This window comes from Heliconius melpomene, chromosome 15 (assembly GCF_056956725.1).
Source record: "Heliconius melpomene rosina isolate 202511_hmr_F chromosome 15, ASM5695672v1, whole genome shotgun sequence".
NCBI classification, from domain to species: Eukaryota; Metazoa; Arthropoda; class Insecta; order Lepidoptera; family Nymphalidae; genus Heliconius; species Heliconius melpomene.
Window position 1 is genome coordinate 7,234,128 of NC_140403.1, and position 24,861 is coordinate 7,258,988.

The 24,861-nt window shown below is 30.8% G+C and overlaps 3 protein-coding genes across 4 annotated transcripts in view; 2 read left to right on the forward strand and 1 right to left on the reverse strand.

The window, feature by feature from the left end:
* Positions 1-3,543: 3,543 nt before the first annotated feature.
* Positions 3,544-12,282, forward strand: LOC146531555 (mitochondrial glycine transporter-like). 2 transcript variants are annotated; one of them, XM_085198316.1, is made up of 6 exons: positions 3,544-3,751; positions 6,658-6,791; positions 7,243-7,506; positions 7,836-8,011; positions 8,208-8,377; positions 11,869-12,282. In XM_085198316.1, the coding sequence occupies exons 1-6, from the start codon at positions 3,647-3,649 to the stop codon at positions 11,986-11,988; spliced, it is 969 nt and encodes a 322-aa protein (XP_085054442.1). In that variant the 5' UTR covers positions 3,544-3,646; the 3' UTR covers positions 11,989-12,282. The 2 variants fall into 2 exon arrangements, with proteins under 2 accessions (XP_085054442.1, XP_085054443.1); XM_085198317.1 differs by lacking the exon at positions 3,544-3,751 and adding an exon at positions 6,074-6,310.
* A 502-nt stretch (positions 12,283-12,784) lies between these two features.
* LOC146531556 (apyrase) lies at positions 12,785-15,910 on the reverse strand. Its single transcript, XM_085198315.1, has 4 exons — positions 15,229-15,910; positions 14,822-15,031; positions 14,340-14,573; positions 12,785-13,956 (listed from the first exon to the last, which is right to left on the reverse strand). The coding sequence occupies exons 1-4, from the start codon at positions 15,763-15,765 to the stop codon at positions 13,753-13,755; spliced, it is 1,185 nt and encodes a 394-aa protein (XP_085054441.1). The 5' UTR covers positions 15,766-15,910; the 3' UTR covers positions 12,785-13,752.
* A 375-nt stretch (positions 15,911-16,285) lies between these two features.
* Positions 16,286-24,861, forward strand: part of LOC146531557 (uncharacterized) — a 100,324-nt gene continuing 91,748 nt past the window's right edge. Inside the window, exons 1-2 of the mRNA XM_085198319.1 lie at positions 16,286-16,414; positions 18,177-18,254. The gene's annotated coding sequence lies outside the window, so the exon portion shown is untranslated. The remainder of the gene's footprint in view (positions 16,415-18,176; positions 18,255-24,861) is intronic.

Consider the following 24,861-nt stretch of genomic DNA (forward strand, 5'->3'; position numbering starts at 1 on the left):
AGAATCGATTTTTAAAAATCGATTAATATATTCTAATAATAAAATCGATATAGAATCAAAAACCAACAATCGAGTGAATGTACTTTGTAATTTTTTCATAAAATTCATATTTTTTCATATATTATACAGTTTTTTTAGTGCCAACATTCGATGGAGACTTAAATCACTCTAAAATAACATTTGTTTAATTATATTTAGAATTTCAATGTGCCTTCCCACCCCAAAGGGGATATTTTCTTCGAAGGTGACTAACAAGCTTGTATTAAATCAAGAATTCCTTGATTATTATTTATTAAAATTAAACTATTCATTCCATATATTTATCGTATAAAAATACATTTATTCTTATAGTGATTATATTATTATTATTGATAATGAGTAATTTACGTAAGTTTTGTGTAAGTTTCATAGCGCATTGAAACTTTGTGGAAGTACGTAGAAATAAATAAGTAATGTAAAAAATTTGTGTTTTCTTTAACCGCTTTTCACTTATTATTTTTAGCTCCACAGTGTATCCCGTACGTAGCAGGGTAGGTAGAGAAAACCTAGGAACCTAGTTATACTTAGCTCGTACCTATCTACACTTAGCTCGTAATGAAATATTAAACACAACCTAGTGAATATTTTAATATACATATAAATAAAATAAATTTGGGCATTCTTTTACTCACATCGTTAAAAATAAATTACTTAAAATTCTTTCATTATAGTGTAACAATTTTACAAAATCAATACATTACGTACGCCCATACATGTACAAAAATGTTATTCTTAAAATGGTAATAAATTTGTACACAAATAAGTATATAAATAAGCAAAAACTTGAGATTTTATACTGAAACAAAAGGTCACAATTACACTTATTAAGAAAAAGTATAATAATACAATTATATTTATTGGGTAAAGTTACAATTATATTTGTTGCATTTGTTTAACGTAGCAATTTATTTTCATCCATATGGCAAAAAATGCAAAATAATAAAAAAGATAATGAATTATACCTAAGTATTTAAGCCATTTATATCTTTTTAAGTTTAAGCCATTTATAGCCATATATATCTCGAGAGACAAATATATATTATAAAGAAATGTTGATATTTAAAAGATTAATAGCATTTGTTTTATAAACAATCGTCATCTAAGTGAGAATCCCTATGCATTCATCTATTCTATTTATATAAATGTATTATGTTGTAATTCTAGGGATGCGTGATCGGCTTATCATATGGGCAGAAATAATTAAATCTAAAATCAGCTTCACGATGTATTCCACACACAACAGCGTATGCACCTAATGTTAAGACACTCTTTCACATTTCTGGATACGTTGTGTGTTGAGTAACGGGATTTAACGCCGCGCTTTACCAGAGCGAAGGAATTAAAATATCATCATCATCAACATCCATCTTTTGTCCACAGCTGGACATAGATCTTCTCCAATTCTCGCCACCACACTCGAAGAATTGGTAAGCTGAAGTGGTAGAGCCGACGGCCGCTGGGGCAGACGTGTCTTAGAGTGGAGACCGCGTACAAAACGACCGGTGGGACGACCCCCTACCAGATGGGCCGACGACATAAAGAGGTTGGCGGGAAGGGTGACGAGAATTGGGAAAAATATAAATTTAAATAAATATTTCATTTCCTGGAGTGAGACTTGTGTCCTTGCGCCCGTGGCCTCTATATATAATATTACACATTAATGGAGCTTAATATTCCTTTGTGAACAAAGTATGTTAAAATGAAAGAAAAATATGATATTGACATTATAATAAAAGAACAATTGGCAGAATTGATATTAGCACTTACAATAATGAGAATCGTTTGTAAAATGATTACAAATAAACAAATACTGATTGCATTTTAAGCACGTTGATTTAAAGAAAGTTATTTTTAAGTTTGTTCAATGAAACAGAATGTACCTATCTAAGTATAATTTTATCAAAAATATCATGGAAAAGATAATGAAAAATCTAAGTTTTTACTGCAATTGTTAAAAATAATACTATACTTATTTAATAGTATATTAGTAATAAAAGTTACTCCTAGTATGAAAAATAGCAATATCGCTTATCAATAACTGTTTTTACTAATATTCTGTCTTCGCGGCGTAGGGACACAAGCGTCAGCGTGCGACTGAAAAAGCGGTTGTAGTTTCCGATTTGGGGGAATGAAAAAAATAATATTTTCTCGTTCTGATAACGAGTTAAAGCGCGGCTCCGAGTTCCGCCAAACAACACACGATATGGGTGGAAAGTGAGGAACGGAGTGTCTTAGGGTACACTCTTACACTAGGGTCTTTCTGCCTACTTTGCTGTGTGCGGGATACAGCGTGAAGTTGATTTGATTTTTTTTATAATATAGTATCCATTATTTTCATTCTGTTCTACTAATATAAGGCAAAGTTGGCGGTCGGACTCGCATTCGAAGGGTTCCATTATCTATAAAAACAGCAAAAAATCGCGTTTGATATATGGCTTACAAATATTTATTTTATTCTGTTATTAGTACTTATATAGCGCCAAATACTTGTGAAAACTTCAACTGGCTAATTATACAGTTTATGAGAAACAACCGACCTGATGGCAAACCGATAGCGGGGTTTAATAATAGGTTCCCGTTTTACCCTTTAAGTGCGGAAGCCGATTATCAGAAATCAGAACCTGAATCAAATGATCAGTTGTATTCAGATATGGTTAAGTTGAAGACAAAGCTAAGAGGGGTGTATTGTACAGTACAGCCGAGGAGTTCTGGGGTCTTTCTAGAAGTCAAACTTATGAAGAATTATGGTGCCGATATGTATACATATAAGAATAAATTAAAGTAAGATGAATACAGTAGAACTGGAACATAATTCGATTTCACAATTAATAAAATCACTTGAATTTGTATGTATTAATATTATCCATATATTAAAATATATTAATAAATATTGAGCTACACTGAATTAAAAAAAAAAAGAAATAAAATAGACACTAATTTATTGCGTAGTAATTAAATTATCTATCACGCATTACCCCCTCAGTCTTATTATCACAGTTTACATGATAACCTTAAAAAAAACATGATTTGCGTAATCACTTATTTGGGTCGTGCCAAATTGATGCGAATAATTTTAAGAAATAATTTAAATTTTATTTTTATATAGGAAACGATTTTATACTAAATATGTAGGTACAATATTAAATTACTATACACTACTAGCAATGAAACTTATAAATGTAAAAATAGAGAATTTTCATTATATTTTTGTGATACACGTTACAAAATAATTCGTTTATTATTTTTTCATTGTATTTAGTAATTGTGGTGTTTTGTTATTGTTTGAAAGGTATTTATATAAAATATTAAATGGACACAATAAATTTACGTGTAAAATATTAAAGTGATTAAAGAATCAATGTTGATGATTAAAATTATGTTTCTTATTAGATATTTGCAAAAGTATACCCATATTTCCTATAATCTGCATTAAATACGCTAAAGAACGCAAAATTTTCACATTCGTGACGTTTAATCCAAGATTAAAAAGTCAATGTCAAATGTCATGTGGTTCACATTTGACGTAGAATGTCGTACCCAAATAGAAATTGCAGAAAACATAGGAAACGCGGAAAAACGCGCAAAAACAATACATTTATGATGTAGTATGTATAAAATTGTTTTTGTAATGCCGCAAGAACTGGGGCCGTATTCAAATGGATGGGCGATAGACACAGCAGCGCCCGTTGACCTCAACAATCCTGATAAAGACGTAAGTGAGGCCCCCTGCGAACTTGTTTGTCTTGATAACAGTGTCCTGAGTGACCCCTCACATTGTTTACCTCTAACGAACTCTTAATTATTCCTTTGTCGGAGTTCCTGCAAGAATTATTAATATGACATCAGCATTTAATATTTTCTGGTAAGTAAACAAGCTTTAATTAGTAGGTTACTTGTTTATATAATTATATGGTTTTTTACGCGACAAATGGCAAGTTGTCTTCAGGGTCATGTAAAGATAATACTTTATAGACATAATATTTTAGGCTTATTATATTTTATCTAGTTTACATTATGCCATATAATTTATCATTCATTCATTTTAGAATTTTTTAAGTAAATAAACAAAAAAAATTAAATTCAATCATTTTAGTTTTAGCACTTCATAAAAAGAACTTTTGCCTTAAGTACTTATCAAATAAAGTAAATTATCTTTATTAATGTAAATTAAGAAGAATGTATATTCATTTAATATAATGACACATGACATGGATTTATCAGTAGGCAAACAGAGAAAATTCTAGATGATTTTATTGTAAACACTAGAAGTGAAGCAGCAAGCAATAATTTAAATATTATCTACAATGTGAATTACCTAGTTAAATTTAAGAACAAAATAAAACTTATACAACTACACAGTTTTAGCAGGTGTCACTATATTCTATCTATAATTTAATAGTATTTAAAATGAGAATAAAAGATAATGTAACTATAATATTGAAGAATTAGTTTATATCAAATTCTACACTATTAAAAGTTTCAAGTATGACTTGAAAGTATATTTATATTAATAATTAAAGTAAATGAATATTAATTAGATTGGTTCCACAAAATTTACCATTACACACATTTTTTTTGCAAGCATTGTTTTGTGGCAACATCACTTAATATCTACGAGAAGCTAAAAAAATGGGTAAGAGGTGAACAGAGAAATATATCACTGTACCATTTCTTATGTGTAGAGATTGGAATAACAAAAAAATTGGAAAAATCTAATATCTCTAAACTCTAGGAAATAATATTAATAGGCATACTAAGTTATCCCCTTATGTAACTAGTATGTCTGCTGGCTTAATGGAACAAAATCAAAATGTATAAAATTACATATAGATTATTTTTTGTTAGCAAAATTTTTATAGCAAATATCTTAATGTTATTCCTCACTTATTTTGCAAGAGTTATTATAATTTTTATTTCTTCAAATGGAGTTTGAACTCATTACACAAATGCTGATTCTGTATGTCACAATTGCCTCAGGTTATAGAAATAGATTTGAAAAAAAATCCTCTAATATGCATTGGTCTATACTTAAAGCACAACATCAAAACGTTATAAGCTTCAAAATATTTTTATGAGCTTATTCTAATTATTCTCTAAATAGAATATGGCAAATATAAAGTAATAATATGCAAATATTTTGTTTAAAACTTGGAAAATACTGATTGCGTCTTGTTTACCATTTATGAATGCTAATAATAATCTAAGATAAAGATTCCTCTATGACATATTAAAATCGATTAGTTTCTCTTTTGTTTATTGATAAAATCATTAAGTAGAAAAATATTATCGGTATAATCATGTTTCATACTTTATATATATTAATTATATTTTTTTATATGTATTTTGAAAGAAAAATGTTATTTATAAATTATTGTATATAGGTATTTTTATAAACACAAGTAGAATATTCCTTCCTTGTTCTTCTTGAAAAATTTATTGATTAGTTGATAACAAAAAAAAACACAACAACAACAACAAAAGTACACAGCTCGCAACAAAATAATTTAATAAAAAATTTCGTTATAAACCATGTATGAAAAAGTTAGCGCAATTTTTCTTTGCCATTAAAAAAAAATGTTATGATAATAAAAATTAATAATTATTCCTACAAACATATCCTGGTTGGTCTGATAAGCAAACGCCTTATAATTATACCCCCTAGTTAGAATGACACAGATAGGCGCTATCAGAGGGTCAGGTTGACCTTAGCACTCACTGTAGTCTACGTCCGATAACATCGCCTATAAATTACCTCACAGAATTGCCTTACAGCGCTCATTCTTTGTCAGTCTTTCGTTCTACGCGTACGTATTTCACGTCTGTACCCTCTCGCGAAGTGCTGCTAGACAAATTCTAAGTTTTTCGCTCTCCCTGATGGCTAAATTCGTGAATTACTGTGATTTCTTATCTCCCTATTAGTGTTTTTTTGGATTTTAAAAACGTTGGACTTCAATATCTTCAGGAATACGAGGATATTTGTTATTTTAAAATTCTATCTGGCGGCTGCCTATATGCATTACTTTTCGAGCGATCTGTTCCAAAAAATGACAATTACTTTAATGTACCGAATCAACCCTATCTATTATTCGGACTATTCGGATACAATTTAGGACACCTCAAGCTATTTCAGCTTGAACTTATTTTGTGCCATTGGCTTTACAATTTGGAATATTACAAATTCGGAGTGTATCCTAAGGACATCACCTGACGCTAAGCATTTGGATATTAAAAAGCAGGCAATAAATTTAAGAAAATGGATATTGTGGCGAATGTAAGATTATTTTTTCATATTATTATTTATTTATATAATACATTAATTATTTTAACAACAAAAAAATAGTTTTATCATGACATAAGTTTAGTCACACAGTACCTACTCGTGTGTGGACAGGTCACAAGTGTATCTTTATTTAACTACAAAGAAAACTCCATGAGTTAGGTATTTCATATCACTATGAATAATGAAGATCAAATGTCAATGACTCTGATTTAATAAGTGTATGCAAAAAGGCGATACGGTATCACCATAATTGTTCATGTGAGGTCATATATTATTAGTGAAGTCAAGAGTAAGTAAACATTTACTGAGGTACTAATGGGTGGTTGTTATATTTACAGTACCACCCAGTCTTCAAGGCGTTCCTTGCTGGATCATTCTCCGGCACTTTCAGCACAATCCTCTTTCAACCTTTGGATTTGGTGAAAACAAGACTCCAGAATCCTGGTCAGCATGTTGTTGCAGCGACTGTCAAGTAAGTATTATCTGATGAATGCCGAAATTAGGAAATACACTTGTATCGTTGAAAGTTGATTATCAATAACAAACTTTATTCAAAAGTGCGATAAAGAAAACTATCCTATATCGATGTCTTGTTGTAGACATTGGACTCCACAATTTGTTGTTTATCGGGACCCATTTTTGGATGTCACTTGTGAATGATAATTATTGCAAGATTTATATTAAATTTCACTAAACTGTTTTATTAAATGTAACTTCGTAATACTAAAAATATATAATATATATTTTCGTAGAACTACGTCTTAGATTTTCTAGCAATTACTGATAATGGAGAATATTTTCCCTATCTTGTTTTCTTTGTGAAATGCGGGCAATACAAAAAAAGCCATAATCACGTCTTTTCAATTATAGTCTAACATACGAAAAAACCTTAAAATAAATTCACATTATATTTTTCCTTTTAGCGGCCGAATCCAACCCGGCATGATATCGATCTTCATGAATATAGTACGCCAGGAGCAAATTGTGGGGTTATGGCGGGGAATGGTGCCTTCCGTAGCTAGATGTGTACCGGGCGTTGGTTTATATTTCTCATCTCTCCATTGGTTGAAGTCCAAGATGGGCAAGACGAGGCAGGACCTGGGAGCCATGGAGGCCGTCACTTTGGGCGTAGTCGCTAGGACTATGAGTGGTGTTGCTCTGATACCGATTACCGTTATTAAGACTAGGTAAGTTTTAAAACTTTAGATATATAGTACGATTGGCAAGCCGCACTGAAGTCAGGTTTTTGAAGTTTTGCGTGTTGTTCACTCGGAAAGAATAATTAAAAGTAATAAAAATGATGAAACAAATTTGCACAGCCATCCACAACTAACTTCGGGGCGGACACGGCCCGTAATCGTGCTGTAATATTTATTATATTGTTTATTTCTCAAATTTGCAAAAAATTGTTAGATTGTTATTTTAATAATATTCAGGAATAATATTGATTTTGAAATTATTGAATTTTAGTATTAAAAAACTAAGTCTTATTTATTATATTAATCATAACTTTCAGATACGAATCAGGTGTATACAAATATACCAGTCTTAGCGGTGCTCTAAAAGCTATATACAAAGCGGAAGGAATAAGAGGACTGTCTTGTGGCCTAGGACCGACGTTGGCAAGGGATGCGCCATTTTCTGGCTTATATCTTATGTTCTATACACAAACGAAACAAGCTATACCTAAAGGTAAATTTGAATGCATATATATATTTATTTATAACTAGGTTCCTAGCAACTTCTTTAGGGTTCACAATTTTTATGGGGGGCACAATATTTTTTGAGGGAAACAATTTTTTCTGTTTTAATTAGTAAAATTAAAGTTAAAATTTCGTTAGTTTCACCAATTTTAACAATATAAATAAATGAAATATCAATTTTACAGAATACCTACAATCTCAAGCAACTGCCAGCGTGTTGCACTTCTCCTGCGGCATAGTGGCCGGCATCGCTGCTTCTTTAGTGACCAACCCAGCTGATGTGTTGAAGACCAAAATGCAATTGTATCCTGATAAGTTTCCGAATGCGTTCAGTGCAGCTATGTATGTGCATCAGGTAAATGAGATTTATTATTATTTGTATACACACACATGTATCGTTACTTCGTTACTTCCCTTAGAACGTGCCCAAAGAGCCATACTAAAAGTCATGCTTGGAAAGCCCAGACGTTACAGTACCGACCTAGTTTATAGCAATAGCTCAGTCTTAACAGTTAGACAACTTTTCATAAAATCAGTTGTACTGCGGAAGCATAGGAGCACTCCTTTCAAGACCATCTGTAAGCGCAATAAGCCAAAGGTTTGTGATATCGAACGTTGCAAAACCAAGCTAGCTCGTTCTCACTTCTACGTCCTAAGCAGTTGCTTATACAATGATGTTAATAAAATTATCAACATTTACCCTTTGTCTTCGTCAAAATGTAAAGCAGTTATGAATACCTGGCTGCAGAGGTTGTCCTACTTGGATACGGAGAATCTTCTTCGTACCTAACTTACATTCATGACTCGTACATACATATACGCACATAAACACACACACGCACACACACGCACACACACAAACACACACACACACACATTTGACACGTGGTAATAATATAGAATCTAATTGTTTTTCTTTTCTTCTTTTTCAATAATTAATTTAAAACTTTTGTTATATCGCTTTATTTTTGCTTATGTCGACATAATAATATGTACCTAATTGATGAGTATTCTCACTTTTGTCATCGAAATAGTGTCTTAGGGGCAAAGATGCTGGCAGCTGTGACACAGTTTACACTAGTACGGCTGCCATCGCTCACCTCTACTAAATTGTTGTCTTGTTTTTTCCATATTCTAACGAAATTAGAGTGTATATGTAACATTTAATTACTGAATAAAGCATTTATTATTATTATTATTATTATATATGTACATACATACGCATGTCTAATTACACACAAACACACACATGAGTATATAAATCTATACAGATAATAAAACTGTAACATATCACTGTTTGTACATTAAAGTTAAATTAAATATTTCTCAGTTCTCTAACATTCTCACTTAGTAGATTATTTATAAAAGAAATACGAAATATTATTATTCTCATTATATTTCTTAAATCTTGTGAATTTATCAAATTACAAAGGATCTTCAAATAAACATTTAAAGTTATCTTTGTTCATAAGGTGACATATCAGAACTTAAATATTTACATTATTTAACAATAATATTATAATTGATATACTTGTCGTAAAAATATTGACTAAACAAATTCCTTTAAATATGTCACAGATTATTATAATTTTTACATTTGTCATGTTTTTATTAAATTTAAAACATTAAAAAAATTAACTTCCTACGAAAATGTATTGATTATCTGTATGTCCATCTGTGCATTGTAGCTCCCAAACGGCTGTAGCGAAATTGATTTAGATTTTTTTATTTGAAAGTTGCCTTATTTGTGACTGTTCTTAGCCAAGAAAATATGTTCAGCTGTTTTAAAATTATCAGCTTTTCTCTTGTTTTATATTTACTTTTTATAGTTTTTGTGTCAAGGATTTTTAATTTATTTAAATTATAAAAACAGAAATGGTGTATGAAAATCTTTCATAATAGAGATTGATTATGCTAAGTTAACGCGCAATATCTATATGGAAGCAAATTACGTAGAGTGGAATATTACGTCACTAAATCTATATGCTTACCACACACAGGGAAGCTATTTAAATTTTATCAGTCGTTATATTATTTCCAAGAACTTCTATATTATCTATATTCGCACGCGTTAATACTTCATAGATAAACGCTTATCAAAGCAATTAGGTGGGCAAATTTTATATAAAAATATAATATTATAATTATTGAAAAGTGCTAATGACTTTTAAAGTACCACAGACAATATATTGACGTCATCGATTTTTCGATTAGATTAAAATCTAAAGCTGGAATATACTTATAATTATAATATGTTTTTATATCGTCTTAGTTTCTGTAAATTTATTATTTTTTATATTTACTCGATTAGGATCTGAACCTAGAACCGTCGCTCTCAGACTCATGATTGCGCGACAATAGGTCTATAATTATCATTTTCCTATTAGTAATCTTATGTTTTGTTTGACCTAAGCTGATCTCTTTGTTATGTATTTAATATAGTATATATTTATTAATTAGAAAATTGAAGTTTATAGGTTTATAATTTAACATATCTTACAAGATTTTCTTATTTACTCCATACCAAAATTTAATTAAATATAATATCAGAAAACACATATTGCATGGCAACAGATAAAAGGGATTTAATATTTTTTTATTGCTTACCCAATGATAACATTTGTAGACTAATGACTTTACGTAGTCTGACAATGATAAACATGTAAAGGAAAATTGATAATATGTTTTTTTTTGTCTAATCTTTTGTTTGTTTCTGATATTAAAGTTTCATCATGTCATATACCTATCTTCTATCTATACCTTTATTAGTGAGTCATTCAGTAACGATCGAATTTGGTAATAAATTAATATTACTTGGTCTTTTGTTAGTTTTTCATGTTTACGCTGTATCCCTCGGGCAGAGGGAACCCAGTGTTAAGACACTCTGCTCCCCAGCTCCATGGCTTAACTCAATGCTGTAGAATTATATAGAATAGAATAATGAAAATATTATTCGCGTTCTCTTCTTCAATCATATTAAGTAGTATAATATTATCGAAGTTTACGATAGCAAGTTGTAGCTAAATCATGTTACTTCGATATAAAAATAATCTTTTAACCTCCTTTGTGCCTCTTTACTTATAAATAAGTATTTCATTCAATAATCCGTTAAGATATATGAAAACAAAGTAAACAAGATAACATTACAAATTATCTAAACTAATTATGTTTTGTTCACAATCAAAAAGTGCTTACTAAAGTATTTTAGATATAACTAAACGTTTTACACAACGTGATTTGCCTCAAGCCATTTTATATTAATACCTAAATGGATAGACTTAAATATTCTTGTATTTGAATTTGAAATGATGCTATTAATATTGAAAAGTAAAATTTCAGCTCATTTATTAAAACAGATATTCTTTGAACAGTTATTATTTAAAGAAAAGCTTGCAAAATACAATAGACTACATTTAAATCGGTTAAGCCGTTTCTAAGATCGGCATGAACAAACACGCGTTTATTAAATGGAACAAACAACATTTTTTCTTATATATTTTCTATGTACAAACACTGATTCCTTACGATTCTATTATAAGTAAAGTATATATTTTCATATTGCGGCGTTAAGTTTCGTCACTCGACATGCAATGCCTCCAGAATTCGGTGGAAAGTGGGAAACGGGATGTCTTAACACGAGGTTCCCTCTGCCTACCCTGATGTGTGCGGGATACAGCGTGAAGCTGGAAAAAAAACATTGTTACAGACTTAGACATGATACTTAACTAAATATTTCACATATCTAATATTAACGATGACTACATTTATTTTCTTTTGTGTTGTTTTTGTGTATTTTATATAAGTGGTGTACAAATAAATAAATAAATTTATTTGTCATTGTTCCAGACATACGGAATTAGAGGATATTTCAAAGGTGCTGTACCAAGGATGTTAAGACGCACATTAATGGCGGCTATGGCTTGGACGGTGTTCGAGCAAATCACTCGATCTATTGGCTTGAAATAGAAAAAAAAGAATATTAAGTAATTGATTTTTTTATCTATATTTTATTAGCTCTGAAGCATTATCGTGTTCAAAATGGCGACTATTTATGTAACTCATAGTTTTTACCTTTTAATTTTATCATTTATGTTATTGTGTTATACTTATTGTTATATTTAAAGAAATATTATCACAAATAGATTATAAGCCAATAGTTCGAAAGTTCCTAAGTAAATGATCTTTTCGAATTAGACATTAGATGTAGTAATGTTCATGTGATATTGGTGTTTATCGAATAAATGCATATTTTAATTATAATTTTTTTGGTTTTATTTTTTTCTTTATCCAATTTTGTGGTATAAATTTAATATTTGTTCCACAGTCAATACTAAATGAGTGCGATTATATTATAGAAGAAAAAGTCCCCATTTCCCGCATGCGTGTAAGAATACGAGGTGCCGGAAAGTCCGTGAACATCTCAAATGAGTCTTGTGCCCATCCCGAATAGCGTTATTCTTATTATCACACCAAAAACTTCTTCAAATTAACTGTCTTATATAGTAACTATACTATAGTTAGTAGTTACTAATTACACTAACTAGAGGCGGTCTTGCCGCAGCGGCACAAGGGTGTGACTAACGCGACGGTTGTGGGTTTGATTCCCACGCGAGGATGTGAAATATTTATTTACGTTTATATTTCAATTTCTTCGCTCTGGTGTCGAAGCAAAGCGCGGCGTTGAGTTCCGCCAACCACACGTTATTCCTCAGAATTCGGTAAAAACTTTTGAACGAAAGAACTTTCAAATCAAAAAAACAAATGATAAAAAAATATGTTATATTTAACATACACAACAGTTAAAACAAAATGTAATTTTCAATCAACTGTGAATTGACTAAATTGTGCTTATATGCTCTGACTTATTCAAATGCAAAATTTATATAACAAATATCCATATTATACGGTTACTCGTATATATACACTATAATATAATACTTTAGTTAAATGGTATTTTCTAAGATATAAATATATTGTATGGAATGGTAAACAATGATTTTTATAGCATTTAATATTAGCTGCAATAAAGAATAAATTATAATAAATTACTCTTATAGAAAGTTCCAGTTCCAGTTCCGCCACAAAGCGAACAGTTGTGGCGCACATTTCCAATCAAAGGAATGAAATATTTAATTTTTATTTCCTCGCTCTGGTTACAAGGCAAAGCGTGGCGTTAAATTCACAAAAGCTTCTCAACACAACGTGTCTGCAGCTAATTCAGCAGAAAGTGGTTGGCGGAGTTGACAAGAAGAGAAGAGCCTTAACATTAGGTTCCCGGGTTACCTCGGCCTACCCTGCTATGCGCGTGATACAGCATGCAGTTAAATAAAAAAAAATCTTTACAAAAAAGGATAAAAATGGCTATGATATATGTTACTGCTATGGTAAAATCCAGCCAGTAAAATAAAAAAATCAACCTTTTATTGTTAAAACTCTGAAATGTTAGATTAACCCATACATACTATTATGCTGATACATTTACTGATATTTTTTTTTTTTTAACAAATCCAATTAAAAAAACCTTTGATCCAACAAAATACTGGGTTGTGGCGATATTTTACAATAACATTTTTTTTATATACTATACATATGTACATACAAACATAAACATAAAAGAACTAAATACTATCTGTTTTTTAAATTGGTCAATAAAAACTTTATATTAACACTTGCATTCAAATATGCTATCTTTAACTTCCACATAAAGGAAGTTAAAGTTAACAACATTTTTCATATAAATTCTATCCCTTCATACTTTAAATTTTCCACTAATGTGTCTTCTAATAATATTTTGCCATCTGTTTTAAATGCTGTTATATATGTTGCAGTTTTTCCTTCAAACTCTGTGGTTTTTATAGCAACTATGGCATTATCTTTTGATCCAGGTATAAATTTAAATGAAGAAAACCCATGTTTAGGCTGGAGCTTAACTATCTGTAAATAATAATTACCTTTTTACATTGTTAGTATTAATATAATTTTTTTAGCATATCTGAGGTATATATCCACCTTTTCATGAAGTGCAGGTTCAAATCCAGCTAGATCAAAATTTTCATATTTCTAAATAAGTATTTTTTTAAATATATTCTTCTTTTAAAAGGTGGGCATGTTTTTGTGGTGTAATGGGAAAGTGTCTGTCTTCAAATGTGGGTTAAGCCCTACTCAGGGAAATGAATTATTTTTTATACTTTCAAGACAATAAAACAATTAAGTGGCTTAATGAAAATATCTCTTCTGTTCATGCTCATAACAGGAAACATATGAAGGAACCTCATATTCACATATAAGGAAAATATTAAAAAAAAGAAAAAACAAACCTCAGTAGTTCTAATATCTTTAAAATTGCTATCAGCTGTAATCATATAATTACATCCCATAATTTCATCTCTTGTTTCGTTATATGATTCATGACTGCATCTCCTTGGTAAAAAGTACCATTTGTTGTTTACTGGTGACCAAACTCCCGACTCATGTATCATGTAACCCGGCCATTGTATTCCTGTTGAATGTCTGATAGCTTTGTAATGGTGTACCCAACTTAAATGTTGTACCTGAGTAATAAATTGACAAAATTTTTAAATTTTAGATTTATGACTGTAAACTCTTAAATTATTATATTGAAATTTCAATTACTATATTGAAACCTCTAAGTATTGATAATATAGCCTTGGTAAACAATTTTTGGAGTCTCAAATTCTTCTTAACTTTATATGTTAATTCTTTTGTTCATATTCATATTTTTAAAGAATGAAAGAACAAACAGTTTGTATGACAATTAAGTTTGTTAAGTTGTCCTCACCTCTCCATGTATATTTATTGCTTTTACCCACATTGGGTCGTAGCTTTCAAAATCGCCTCCTGCTGTTGTCCATTCTTTGCCCATTGATCCTACATATAATATTTCATCTTTCACTGTTGCCCATTCAGATTTAAAGCCTTTTTCACTCAACCCATTTCCATCTGATAGTATTATCCATGGCACTATTTTATTATTTATTATTTCAAATACCTAAAATAAGAATAAAATAATATTTTTTAATAATATTTTTATAGAAAACCATTAAATAGTGTTAAATACAAGCAACATTGTATATTTAACTGTCACTTTAGGGATATCTCTCTTTAGTAAACAGATTTCTTTAAAGTATTCAGTATACATTGCAGAAGAGAAATACATTTATTAAAAAAATAAATAGTAATATTTACAATTCCTGAGCGGTCATCAAAAGTGAGTAGTCTGCCATCATACACAAGCAGTTCAGATAACTCCATTCCTCTCCCTTTTTGTCCATAAGTTGAAGATAACATGGTAGCAGGTGCTTTAGTATCCCAAGATACACTAACGTGTTCCTTTGCAGTGTCATAACTTAAAAACCCTCTCTTTAAATAACTAAGAAACGTATGAGGCTTTGTGTTGCTCTTTGAATTTGTGTCTAAATCTGCTACTAATCCTATTTTATATGTTATAATATCCCCTGATTGAAATGGAGAAGAAAGTGGGTAAGTCGCATTATACGACCTCGAACTTCTAGTCCATCTATGTAATGTGGATGTTTGACTACTGCTAGTACACCAATTATAATAAAACAATATTAAAAGAAAAACACCCAAAAGCACAATCAAAAACATGAATTGTGGCTGAATTCTCACTGCATTGCCCACTCTATAAGTGGCTGGAGTCCGTAGGGCTTTGCGCCAATCTCGAAGATTTTTCATTTTGCGATCCTCAAATTCGTCATACATAACTTATTGATAGATATGTGATATTTTAATTCATAATTAACTTTACTTAAATATATTTTACTTTTTTTAAATTAGCTAACAGACATTAAGAATACTATTTTCACAAAGTAATAGTATCAATGTGTAATTTAACGATTTCTGTACAAATTCTGTGTAAATATTGCTCATTTTTAAAGAAACCCTAAAAATTTGATCACAGCTGGGAATTGAACTTGACAGTGCTTTCACTGACAAGTGACATTTCGTAGTTGACAGATCATGACACGCGATATGCCAATTGCCATTTATATGACTATTGTATATATTATCTATGACAATATTTAATGAAAAACACTGAAAATTAAGAATATAATATGTATGTATAATAAATACAGAAACATAATATATTATAATTGATAGTATTTAACAAGTTTTCTTATTTTCTAAAACGTAAATATATTGTTAGCGTACTGATGTAAATGTGGGTAGATTTAGGTGAAAAAGACAATGAAAGCAGTGGAGTTGTGTCAGACGGGAACGTTGCGTAGTTGCTTGCTAGGCGGAAGCCCTGATTGGAAGGTATCTAGTGTATATTGTTGTTATTGAGTGATATATCACTTATTGTAATTACGTGGAACCTCTATCCGAGTACGTTGGAAACATATAGACGGTATGTGTTTTTATAGTATTTATTTTAAAAACATTAACAGCTTCCGTTTTCTAACAATATTATATTTTTATTTTAATATTTTCGATTTCTATTTGGAGGAAAACGCAAAATCGCATTTTGGTTTTTTCACATTTTGTGTCTCAGGGTCAGGGTAAAAAGTGAACAACGAAGTGTCTATAGTAGTTAGTACTAGGTTTTTGCCTGCTCTGTTATGTATAAAAAACCGTAAAACAAAACGTTAAATTACTTGAAAATCTGTAAATTATTGACTTGAAAAAAAATACAGCTGAGTTTCTTGCGCCGATTTAGCTCAGGTCTGAGCAGTAACTTTAGTGAACTGCTGGTAAATTATTATTGTTAAAAAGTGAAGCATTTTGATTAAAAATATTTGGCTTTGAAAATTGAAACTTTGCCTACCGACTTTAATTTTGCAATTTATATAAAAACCGACGACCATGATAATTTCGTTACATATTTCGTTCAAATTTTGTCTCACGTGGTCAAACTTAACAAAACAAAAAAAAAACAATCAGACACGAACTTCAATGGCGTACAACTGTAAAGTTCTTATATATTTCACTTACGTAACTTTTTATTGATGCCTTCTACTTTCACTGAAATGAAACTTAAAAGTTATTACTTATGAACATCCTGTAATTGGAATAAAATTGACGGACAGTTAGTAGGTAGGTAGATTTAGTCACTAATGTGCATTTCGCATTTCTTTTTTTCCAATTGAATTACGATTCAGTTGCTGCAATCCATTTGTAATTATTATTTATTATTCGTACACTCTCACTTGTTACTTACATTTAAATAAAAATATTGTAACTGTATTTCTAGATGTGATGTTTTATCCTTTCTAATTGGATTTTTTAGCTTTTCTGTATTGCACACGTAGAATGAACAGACAGAACATGGGAATTTAGTGTTAAGACACTCCATTCCAATTTGGTTTTCCACTTTCCGCCGAATTATTACTAAATTTAATGCCGCACTTTAGCTCATTACCAGAGGAATGAAAATATTAATTATTTAATTTCCTCAAGTGGGGATCAAACCCACAACCTTTCGCGTTTACAGTCACATGCGTATTCCCCTGCGCTATACGAATCTCAATTGATCTTATTTGATCGAAAAACCTTTAACTATCTTTTGCATCAATTTTGGTAACCTTTATTGAATGTTGCTAACATTTTTAAATATATATTTTTTAATTACTAATATAACCTATATAATTATTAAATTATTTCTATATGACTGACAGAAACTGCACAGCTGGGGCATATATGATGAACAAGTAGGTTGTTCTGGAAGTATAAAGCAACATTATAGAATACCGAGTTTGTAGCTGGCAGAATGAAGGCTACACTGGGTCATAATCTGTAAATAAATTAAAAAAATATATACATGTCAAAACTATAGTAAAAAACATACAAATTACTAAAATAAAATGCATGGAATCTTTACTAATGTCTTATGGTATTTAGAGTTTATAGCGTTTGCTGTTGCTTTAATATTATTTTTCTTTTTCATTTTATATTTAGCCAAAATAAATTACGTTGTGTATAACATACGATACGATATGCGACAAAAGTAAGTTATTAAGAATTTATTAATTATTTGATAATATAAGTAGCAAATAAGACTTATAGTAGTTTATTTAGGGCGAATGAAGTTTATTTAGGGCAATTGAAGAAAAATCCGTGAAAATATACAAAAAAATATTTTTAAATTTTGTTGTAATTCCAATTGTTTTAAGGTACATGGCTGACGATACCTGGCTTCTACAAAATTGAATGTAAATGACTCCTCACAGCCCTAGACATAATATTATATTGTAAGTTGAAGATTTATGTATATTTTAGTACACTTTGATATGAACGGAGTGTCTTAACACTAGGTTCCCTCTGCCTACCCTGCTGTCTGCGGGATACAGCGTGAAGCTGATCATTTGATATAGCTACATATATTACTATAATTAAAAGACCCTTGCCTCTTTAAATAGCAATTAAATGATAAATAGCATGTGTGTAGGAATAATTATACATATAAAACTAAACTAAAAAAGAGAAATACAACACTAACCACCAGTTTACGCACTCGATCTTTGAATACATTAATTTAGCATGTGACTAATATAAATAGACGCTTCAGTCTAAAGAACAAAGTAGCTCTACCAGATACTCAAGTTTCCATTTTTTTGTAAAAATAGTTGACTCGCATTTTATTCCCTATCGACTCATCTCAGTAGGCTGTCGCCATAAATTAATTATAACTACAATTTAGAATTCTGTTCCAACCATTCCATACAATATAGGAGTTTTCTTTTTCTCTCTATAAAAAGTAAATAAATTGTTGCACAGACATCAATGGTTCCAGTACTATTATAATCTATATTTAGTTAATGCGTACTATTATATAAAAGGTAAACGCTTTATACGTGCGCCTAGTGTCTGTCATCTGGTAGCTTCTCGTTCTTTTATAAATGTAGATAATTATGTTATAGGTGGCAATATGAAAAATATTTTTTAGGGTTCCGTACCGTATGAAAAAAACGGAACCCTTATAGGATCACTCGAGATTTCGAGGATGTATTAATTTGAAACCAACCCAATTTGACCATATATGGTTCGATCTATGGTCCTTTAAAGCACAGAAAAGTGATGCCGAAACCTCAACCTTCGCGTTTACAATTAGACAAGGAGAACGATTCATTCAATTACAATAGCCACCAAAAATAAATAATGTAATATTCGTTATGATATGTTTGTAAATATTTATATTCTAGATTCTATTTAGAGGCCAGTCGTGGCAGGGACACAAGCGTTCCATTTCTTCGCTTTGGTGTCGATACAAAGCGCGATATTGAGTTACACTATTCAACACAGCAACGCCTCCAGAATTCAGCGGAAAGTGCGAAACTTAGTGTCTCAACACTAGGTTCCCTCTGCCTACCCTAAAAAAAATATTCTAGTTTACACACTGTAAAATGTACAAAACCAACGTCTAAGCCGAAAGTCCCGAACCAGAGGCCCGTGTGCTGCGACCTGGGGTGCATCTGGTTCTGCAGGATGATTGGCAGTATTATCACCATAGCGGCGTGCTACTTCGGCGCCTATGCTTTTATTTCGGACACGAAGCTAAGGTTTGGTCTGTTTGTGCCATAATTTCAAATTGTTTTGTAAATATAATTATAATGTGTGTGAATTGAATGTTGTTTTTCTTTTTTTTATAATAGTATGTATGTTAATTTAGTGTACGTATCTCTATTTTTTTCAGCTTCACGCAGTATCCCGCATGTAGTACGCAGAAGGAGTGTTAAGTCACTTTCCGCCAAATTCTCGAGGCATTTTGTCACGTTTTGTCTCAACACCAGAGCAAAGAAATGAAAATATTAAATATTTCATTGCCTCGAGTGGAAATCGAATCCATAATGCCCCTTCGCCCCAACTGGCCTCATACGTATATAATTTAAAGTATCGTTTTTACTGTAAAAAGAGAACCTAAAGTCAAAACTCTTCTTTTTCCATATCAGCCATGAAAAAAAATATATACTTAGTAAAAGTATAGCCTTATTTAGGAAAAAAAGTATTGTTTTTACTTATGCCTAGTAAATATTACCAAAACCGGAAATCTCAATAGTAATAATAGCACGAAGATATAAAATTCCGCATGCCACAAACATTTACCATATATTGTTCAATTACTATAATTGAGATGATATCTTTCTGTAACTGATTGCTGGACCGTCGTCGTGTAGAAAACCATTTTTTTTTTGTTATACATTCAGAACGAAATGGACAAACATACATACATATATATGGACTTTCGAAAAGATTATACGAATCTTGAAAGACATGTATGTGTTAATATAATAATTGCGACTAATACGATTAAAAGGAAAGTAAATCTCTTAAAGAAAAATAAAGTACTTAGTTGTCGAATAGATTATATCTTGGTTGTTTTAGCACGGTTGCTTGACTAGTTGTTTTGTTGGTTTTGTCTCTTTTTTTTATTATTTTGTTCAGATTTTTTTATGTTATTTTCAATTAATTTATATGTTGGTATTTAGTTTAGGAAGAGGCTAGCTAAATGCTTTGTTTTAGTAGACCAGGATATTCATTGTATACGAGTAAATCAATATCAGTCGGATACATATAATATACCAATCGCTTTTATTCCAAAATTGATATAAAATAAGAAGAAACTGAACACTTACTCTATTCTACACTTGAATCAATTTGTTTTAAAATTAATTAATATCTTTTAAAGTTATATAATATATAATAATTTTAAAGATTTCTTACATTTTGTTTGATACGGTTGTCAAATTAGTTTCTAAACATTTGAATATAGATTTTTTTATCGGATAATAAAGAAAACAAAATAAGATATATCTCCAAAATATGATTCATATTCAAGACAATTGCTATCGAGGTCTAAGCTAGCTATTATTGGACAAGAAAATAAAAAAAAAACGATACGTGCAGATGATGTTAGTTATATAATGTTACATAATGAAAACTTCAGCTTTCTCTCCACTTAACTATAACTGTAAAAAAACGTAGAGATTACTCCTAATACTTTTAAATTAAGAACAACTATCAAATAATTTTAGAAATACAATACCTGTAGGTTTTTAAAGTTCAAAAGATGTTCAATATTTCCGTTTTGTTTTTTTTTTAGAAAGAGTAGACAGAAAAGAAGTGTATTACAATATCACTATGTTTTCTATTTTAGAAATATTCCCAACAGATGGTGGAATTCAACGCCTCGTTTGTGAAGTAGTAGTGAAGTGCTAACTAGACTGGAAAAATTAAAACAAAATTTTGAAAATTTAATCCTTCGTGTGGGAATCGAATCTATAACCATTGCGTGTATACAGAGTCTTTTCAGTATCAATTATTATTATTAATCTCATTTATTCTATATATTTAAAATTTGGTTTTGAAAACAGCTTTTATACATTTATTATATACATATGTATATAAATATCAAGTCGTGATTGTATGATCTGTTTTAAGCTGACAAATGATTAGCAGCTCCTTTGTTTGACGTGCAACTGAATTTTTTTTGCGTCACGTACTTTCTATTTATAGGAATATTTTTTTTTAGTTGATTTTGACAATTTATTATAAGCATAGTAAGAGATAGTACATTATTTTTAATCTGTTAGATATTATATGACATAAACTTTTTAATTGAAATTATTCGAGTAGTATACAGATTATACATATTCTAACATAAGTTTTAAATTTGTAGGTAATTAAAATATTAAAAAATATATAAAATTTCACGTAATAAAGTCATAAATAAAATCACGACTGATTCTATCAATGAATATAAATATTTATAATCATTAACAAAACTTATGTTTTTTTTTTAATATGATAAATAAACCTGTTGCAAGTTTCATATCAACGTACCGGAAAATATTAAATACAATTTACTAAAGTGTAACAAATCTGTGTGCACGCAACGTTGTACTAGGAAGTGAGTTTTGTGATGCGTAATATTTTAATAATAGATATTTTTAATTAAAAGAGTTTGATTTTATTGAAACTAAGAAAAACCTACCCAAACGTGGCTTCGCCCGCTTATGCTTATTGTTATATTAAATTATACAAAATGAAAATATTTACATAAATTGTAGCCTATATTTTTAACCCACTTTCAAAAAAAGGAGGTGGAGGATCTTTTTTTTAATCTGATACGTAAGCCGTTTTATCAGTATTCATTTAGTAGATTTTGCATGAAAGTGGATCAAACATCTATCCTCAAAATCTTTCACATTTATAATATTAGTAGGAACTAGGATAGATACCATTGTCGTGCAATAAAACAACGTCAGGCTGTAAGTCAGTGATGTTTGAGGTCTTCGGGAACCGAATTCAGAATTTTTTAATTCATAGGAGAAAACATAGGCATTGTTACAATAATTAAATTTACAACTATCGCAGATAATTATAATATAGGTACGTTGTAACCACTTGTAGCAGGGTGGGCAGAGTAAGACACTCCGCTCCCCACTTTCCACCGAATTTTAAAGGCCTTGGTACCAGAGCCGAGAAATGAAAAGTAATAAATTTCCCCAAGTGGGGATCGAACCCACGACCGTCGCGTTACGGCCACACGCTTGTGCCACTACATTTAATAGCTATTGTGCTCTAAATTGAAATTGAACACATTATGACTGTAGCATATCTCTAGTATCAATCGATTGGAAAAGAAATCTATTTAGAGCTATCTTTCGCTTTTAATTTTTTATTCTAGACACAGAACTAGCTTCCGTCTCCATATCTTAGATCTGGGTGCATAAAATTTGGGTCTACCCACGTATTCGGTGCGCGAGTAAATAATGAGACGGAAATAAACATTTGTACATTGTGAATGTCGAGTTTACTATTGGAAAGAGTATGTTCCACTAAATAACTTGTAGGTCAGTCATGAAAATAAATTAAAAATGTAGAATTTTATTGTATTTTTTTTTGCTTCGCTTTGTATCCAGTAAGGGAAGCATAGAGCATACTCTGTTCTCTCTTTACGCTATGGAGACTGGAAGTGTTGATGGGAATGTAGTACCTATCTTAAAAGCCAGGTTCCTTCTGCCTACCCTGCTATGTACGGGATATAGCGTGAACCTAAAAAAAATAACTTGTCTTATATTCTTTTTCTTTTCTTTTCTTTTGTAATTTGAATACACTACCTAAACATAAAAGATTACAGATTTGGCCCACGCGGTCATCGGGTCAACTTGTTTGCACAAACAAGTTTATCTTTGTTCTAACACTGTTTGCCCGTCGATACTTACAGAGGGGTGATAAGTGGAAAGGGGCGGATGTGTTTAACATATGTTCCTCTTTTAAGGATCATCAATAATATCGATGTTTCGATGTTTTTTTTTTATATTTAAAAATATGTTTTTTCAGTTTTTGAGAAATTGAAATATGAAATATTTTATTTCCTCGAGTGAGAATCGAAAATTTCGGAATCCCACAACCTGTCGTGGTGATTCCGAAATATTTTTATCTAACTATTTAAACTGTACATATTGTACAACTATAATTGAATTGACTGTAAGCGCGACAGCTCTTCGGTTCGATTCCCACTTGAGGAAAATTTAATATTTGATATTTTTATTTGCGTTAAGTTCCGTCCTCAATTTCCGTCCTCGTTAAGTACAAATTTGGCGGGAAGTAGGGGGCGGAGTGTCTTAACACTATGCTCCCTCTGCCCAACCTGCTACGTGCGGGATATAGCATAAAAAATATAATAAAAATATATTTTTTTTAACATGCCTATAGGAATTTTATAACATTTCCTATTCCAAATAGTATATTTATTTTGAATTGAAGCGTCCATGTCCACATCTCGATTTATGTTTTACAATGAAGATTCAACGTACAACGTGATCAGGAATAATTCTAAAGTGACAGAAGAAACTCTTCCGCCAATATATTATAAGATCGAGCCTAGCTTTTGGTGTTTGTAAAGGTCGGTGCCCCTCTTGAGGTAATTTTATATGGTACTTAAGTATATAGTTTAAAAAAATATAAAGAAATTTCGCCGTTTTAACTGTAAACGTAAAATTTAAATATAAGAATCACCGTAAATCTTTATTTTTTTAATATAGCAATTAGTTAGGCAAGTAAATTATAATTGCTTGCTAATTTGTGTATGTAAATTATTAAGGCCTATTAAAATTTATTATTAAGAAGAATTATAACCTCAATGTGGCATAATTTCTATGAATTTGAATGTGCGTGATGGTTGCGAGTTCAACGGTTTTTGGTATCCCATTGTTAAGAGCAATGTTGATCGTAGTCTTATATGCAGAAGAAATCTAGTACTGAGATTCTATTCCCCATTTTCCATCCAAATTTCGAGCCAATGCATGTTGTCTTTACATGCGTGTTGCATTTATAGTCAGAGCAACGAGCAGCACCAGAGGCGTAGTGAGGGAGGGCAAGGGGGGTCATTATGCTCCGGGCGCTACTCCCAAAGGGGGGACAAATGGTCCCCAATACTATTTAAATATATGTATTTAATACATATGAAATTAAATGGATTCGTCTGGGGGGGGCGCTAAAGAAGTATTTTGCCCCGGCGCGAGTTAAGAAGAAATGAAAATATTAATTTAAATAAATATTTCATTTCGTCAATTGGGGAATCGAATCGAAGTTCGAACCCACAACCAGTCGCGTTCACAGTCACACACCTGTGCTTCTGTGCTACGACTGACCTCAATCTTTTTTCGTCATCAAAAAGCACGTCTATCTCCACCTCAAAGGCCGGCAATGCACCTGTAGCTCTTCTGGTGTTGCACAGGGTCGTGGTCGGCGGTGAACATCATCAGGTGACCTGAACGCTCGTTTGCCTTTTCCTTTTTCCATGAAAAAAAAACTAAATACATAAATCAGCTTTAGCTTATGTCTTGTCGAGAT

What these genes read in the sequence shown, in the direction of transcription:
- LOC146531556 (XM_085198315.1), bottom strand. Translation starts at nt 15,765, where the DNA reads ATGTATGACGAATTTGAGGATCGCAAAATGAAAAATCTTCGAGATTGG. An exon ending in TTGATGACCGCTCAGGAATT is followed by an intron (nt 15,032 to 15,228) that starts GTAAATATTACT and finishes TTCTTATTTTAG; the next exon opens with GTATTTGAAATAATAAATAA. An exon ending in AAGATATTAGAACTACTGAG is followed by an intron (nt 13,957 to 14,339) that starts GTTTGTTTTTTC and finishes TATTATTTACAG; the next exon opens with ATAGTTAAGCTCCAGCCTAA.
- LOC146531555 (XM_085198316.1), top strand. Translation starts at nt 3,647, where the DNA reads ATGTATAAAATTGTTTTTGTAATGCCGCAAGAACTGGGGCCGTATTCA. An exon ending in GTTGTTGCAGCGACTGTCAA is followed by an intron (nt 6,792 to 7,242) that starts GTAAGTATTATC and finishes TTTTCCTTTTAG; the next exon opens with CGGCCGAATCCAACCCGGCA. An exon ending in ATTACCGTTATTAAGACTAG is followed by an intron (nt 7,507 to 7,835) that starts GTAAGTTTTAAA and finishes CATAACTTTCAG; the next exon opens with ATACGAATCAGGTGTATACA.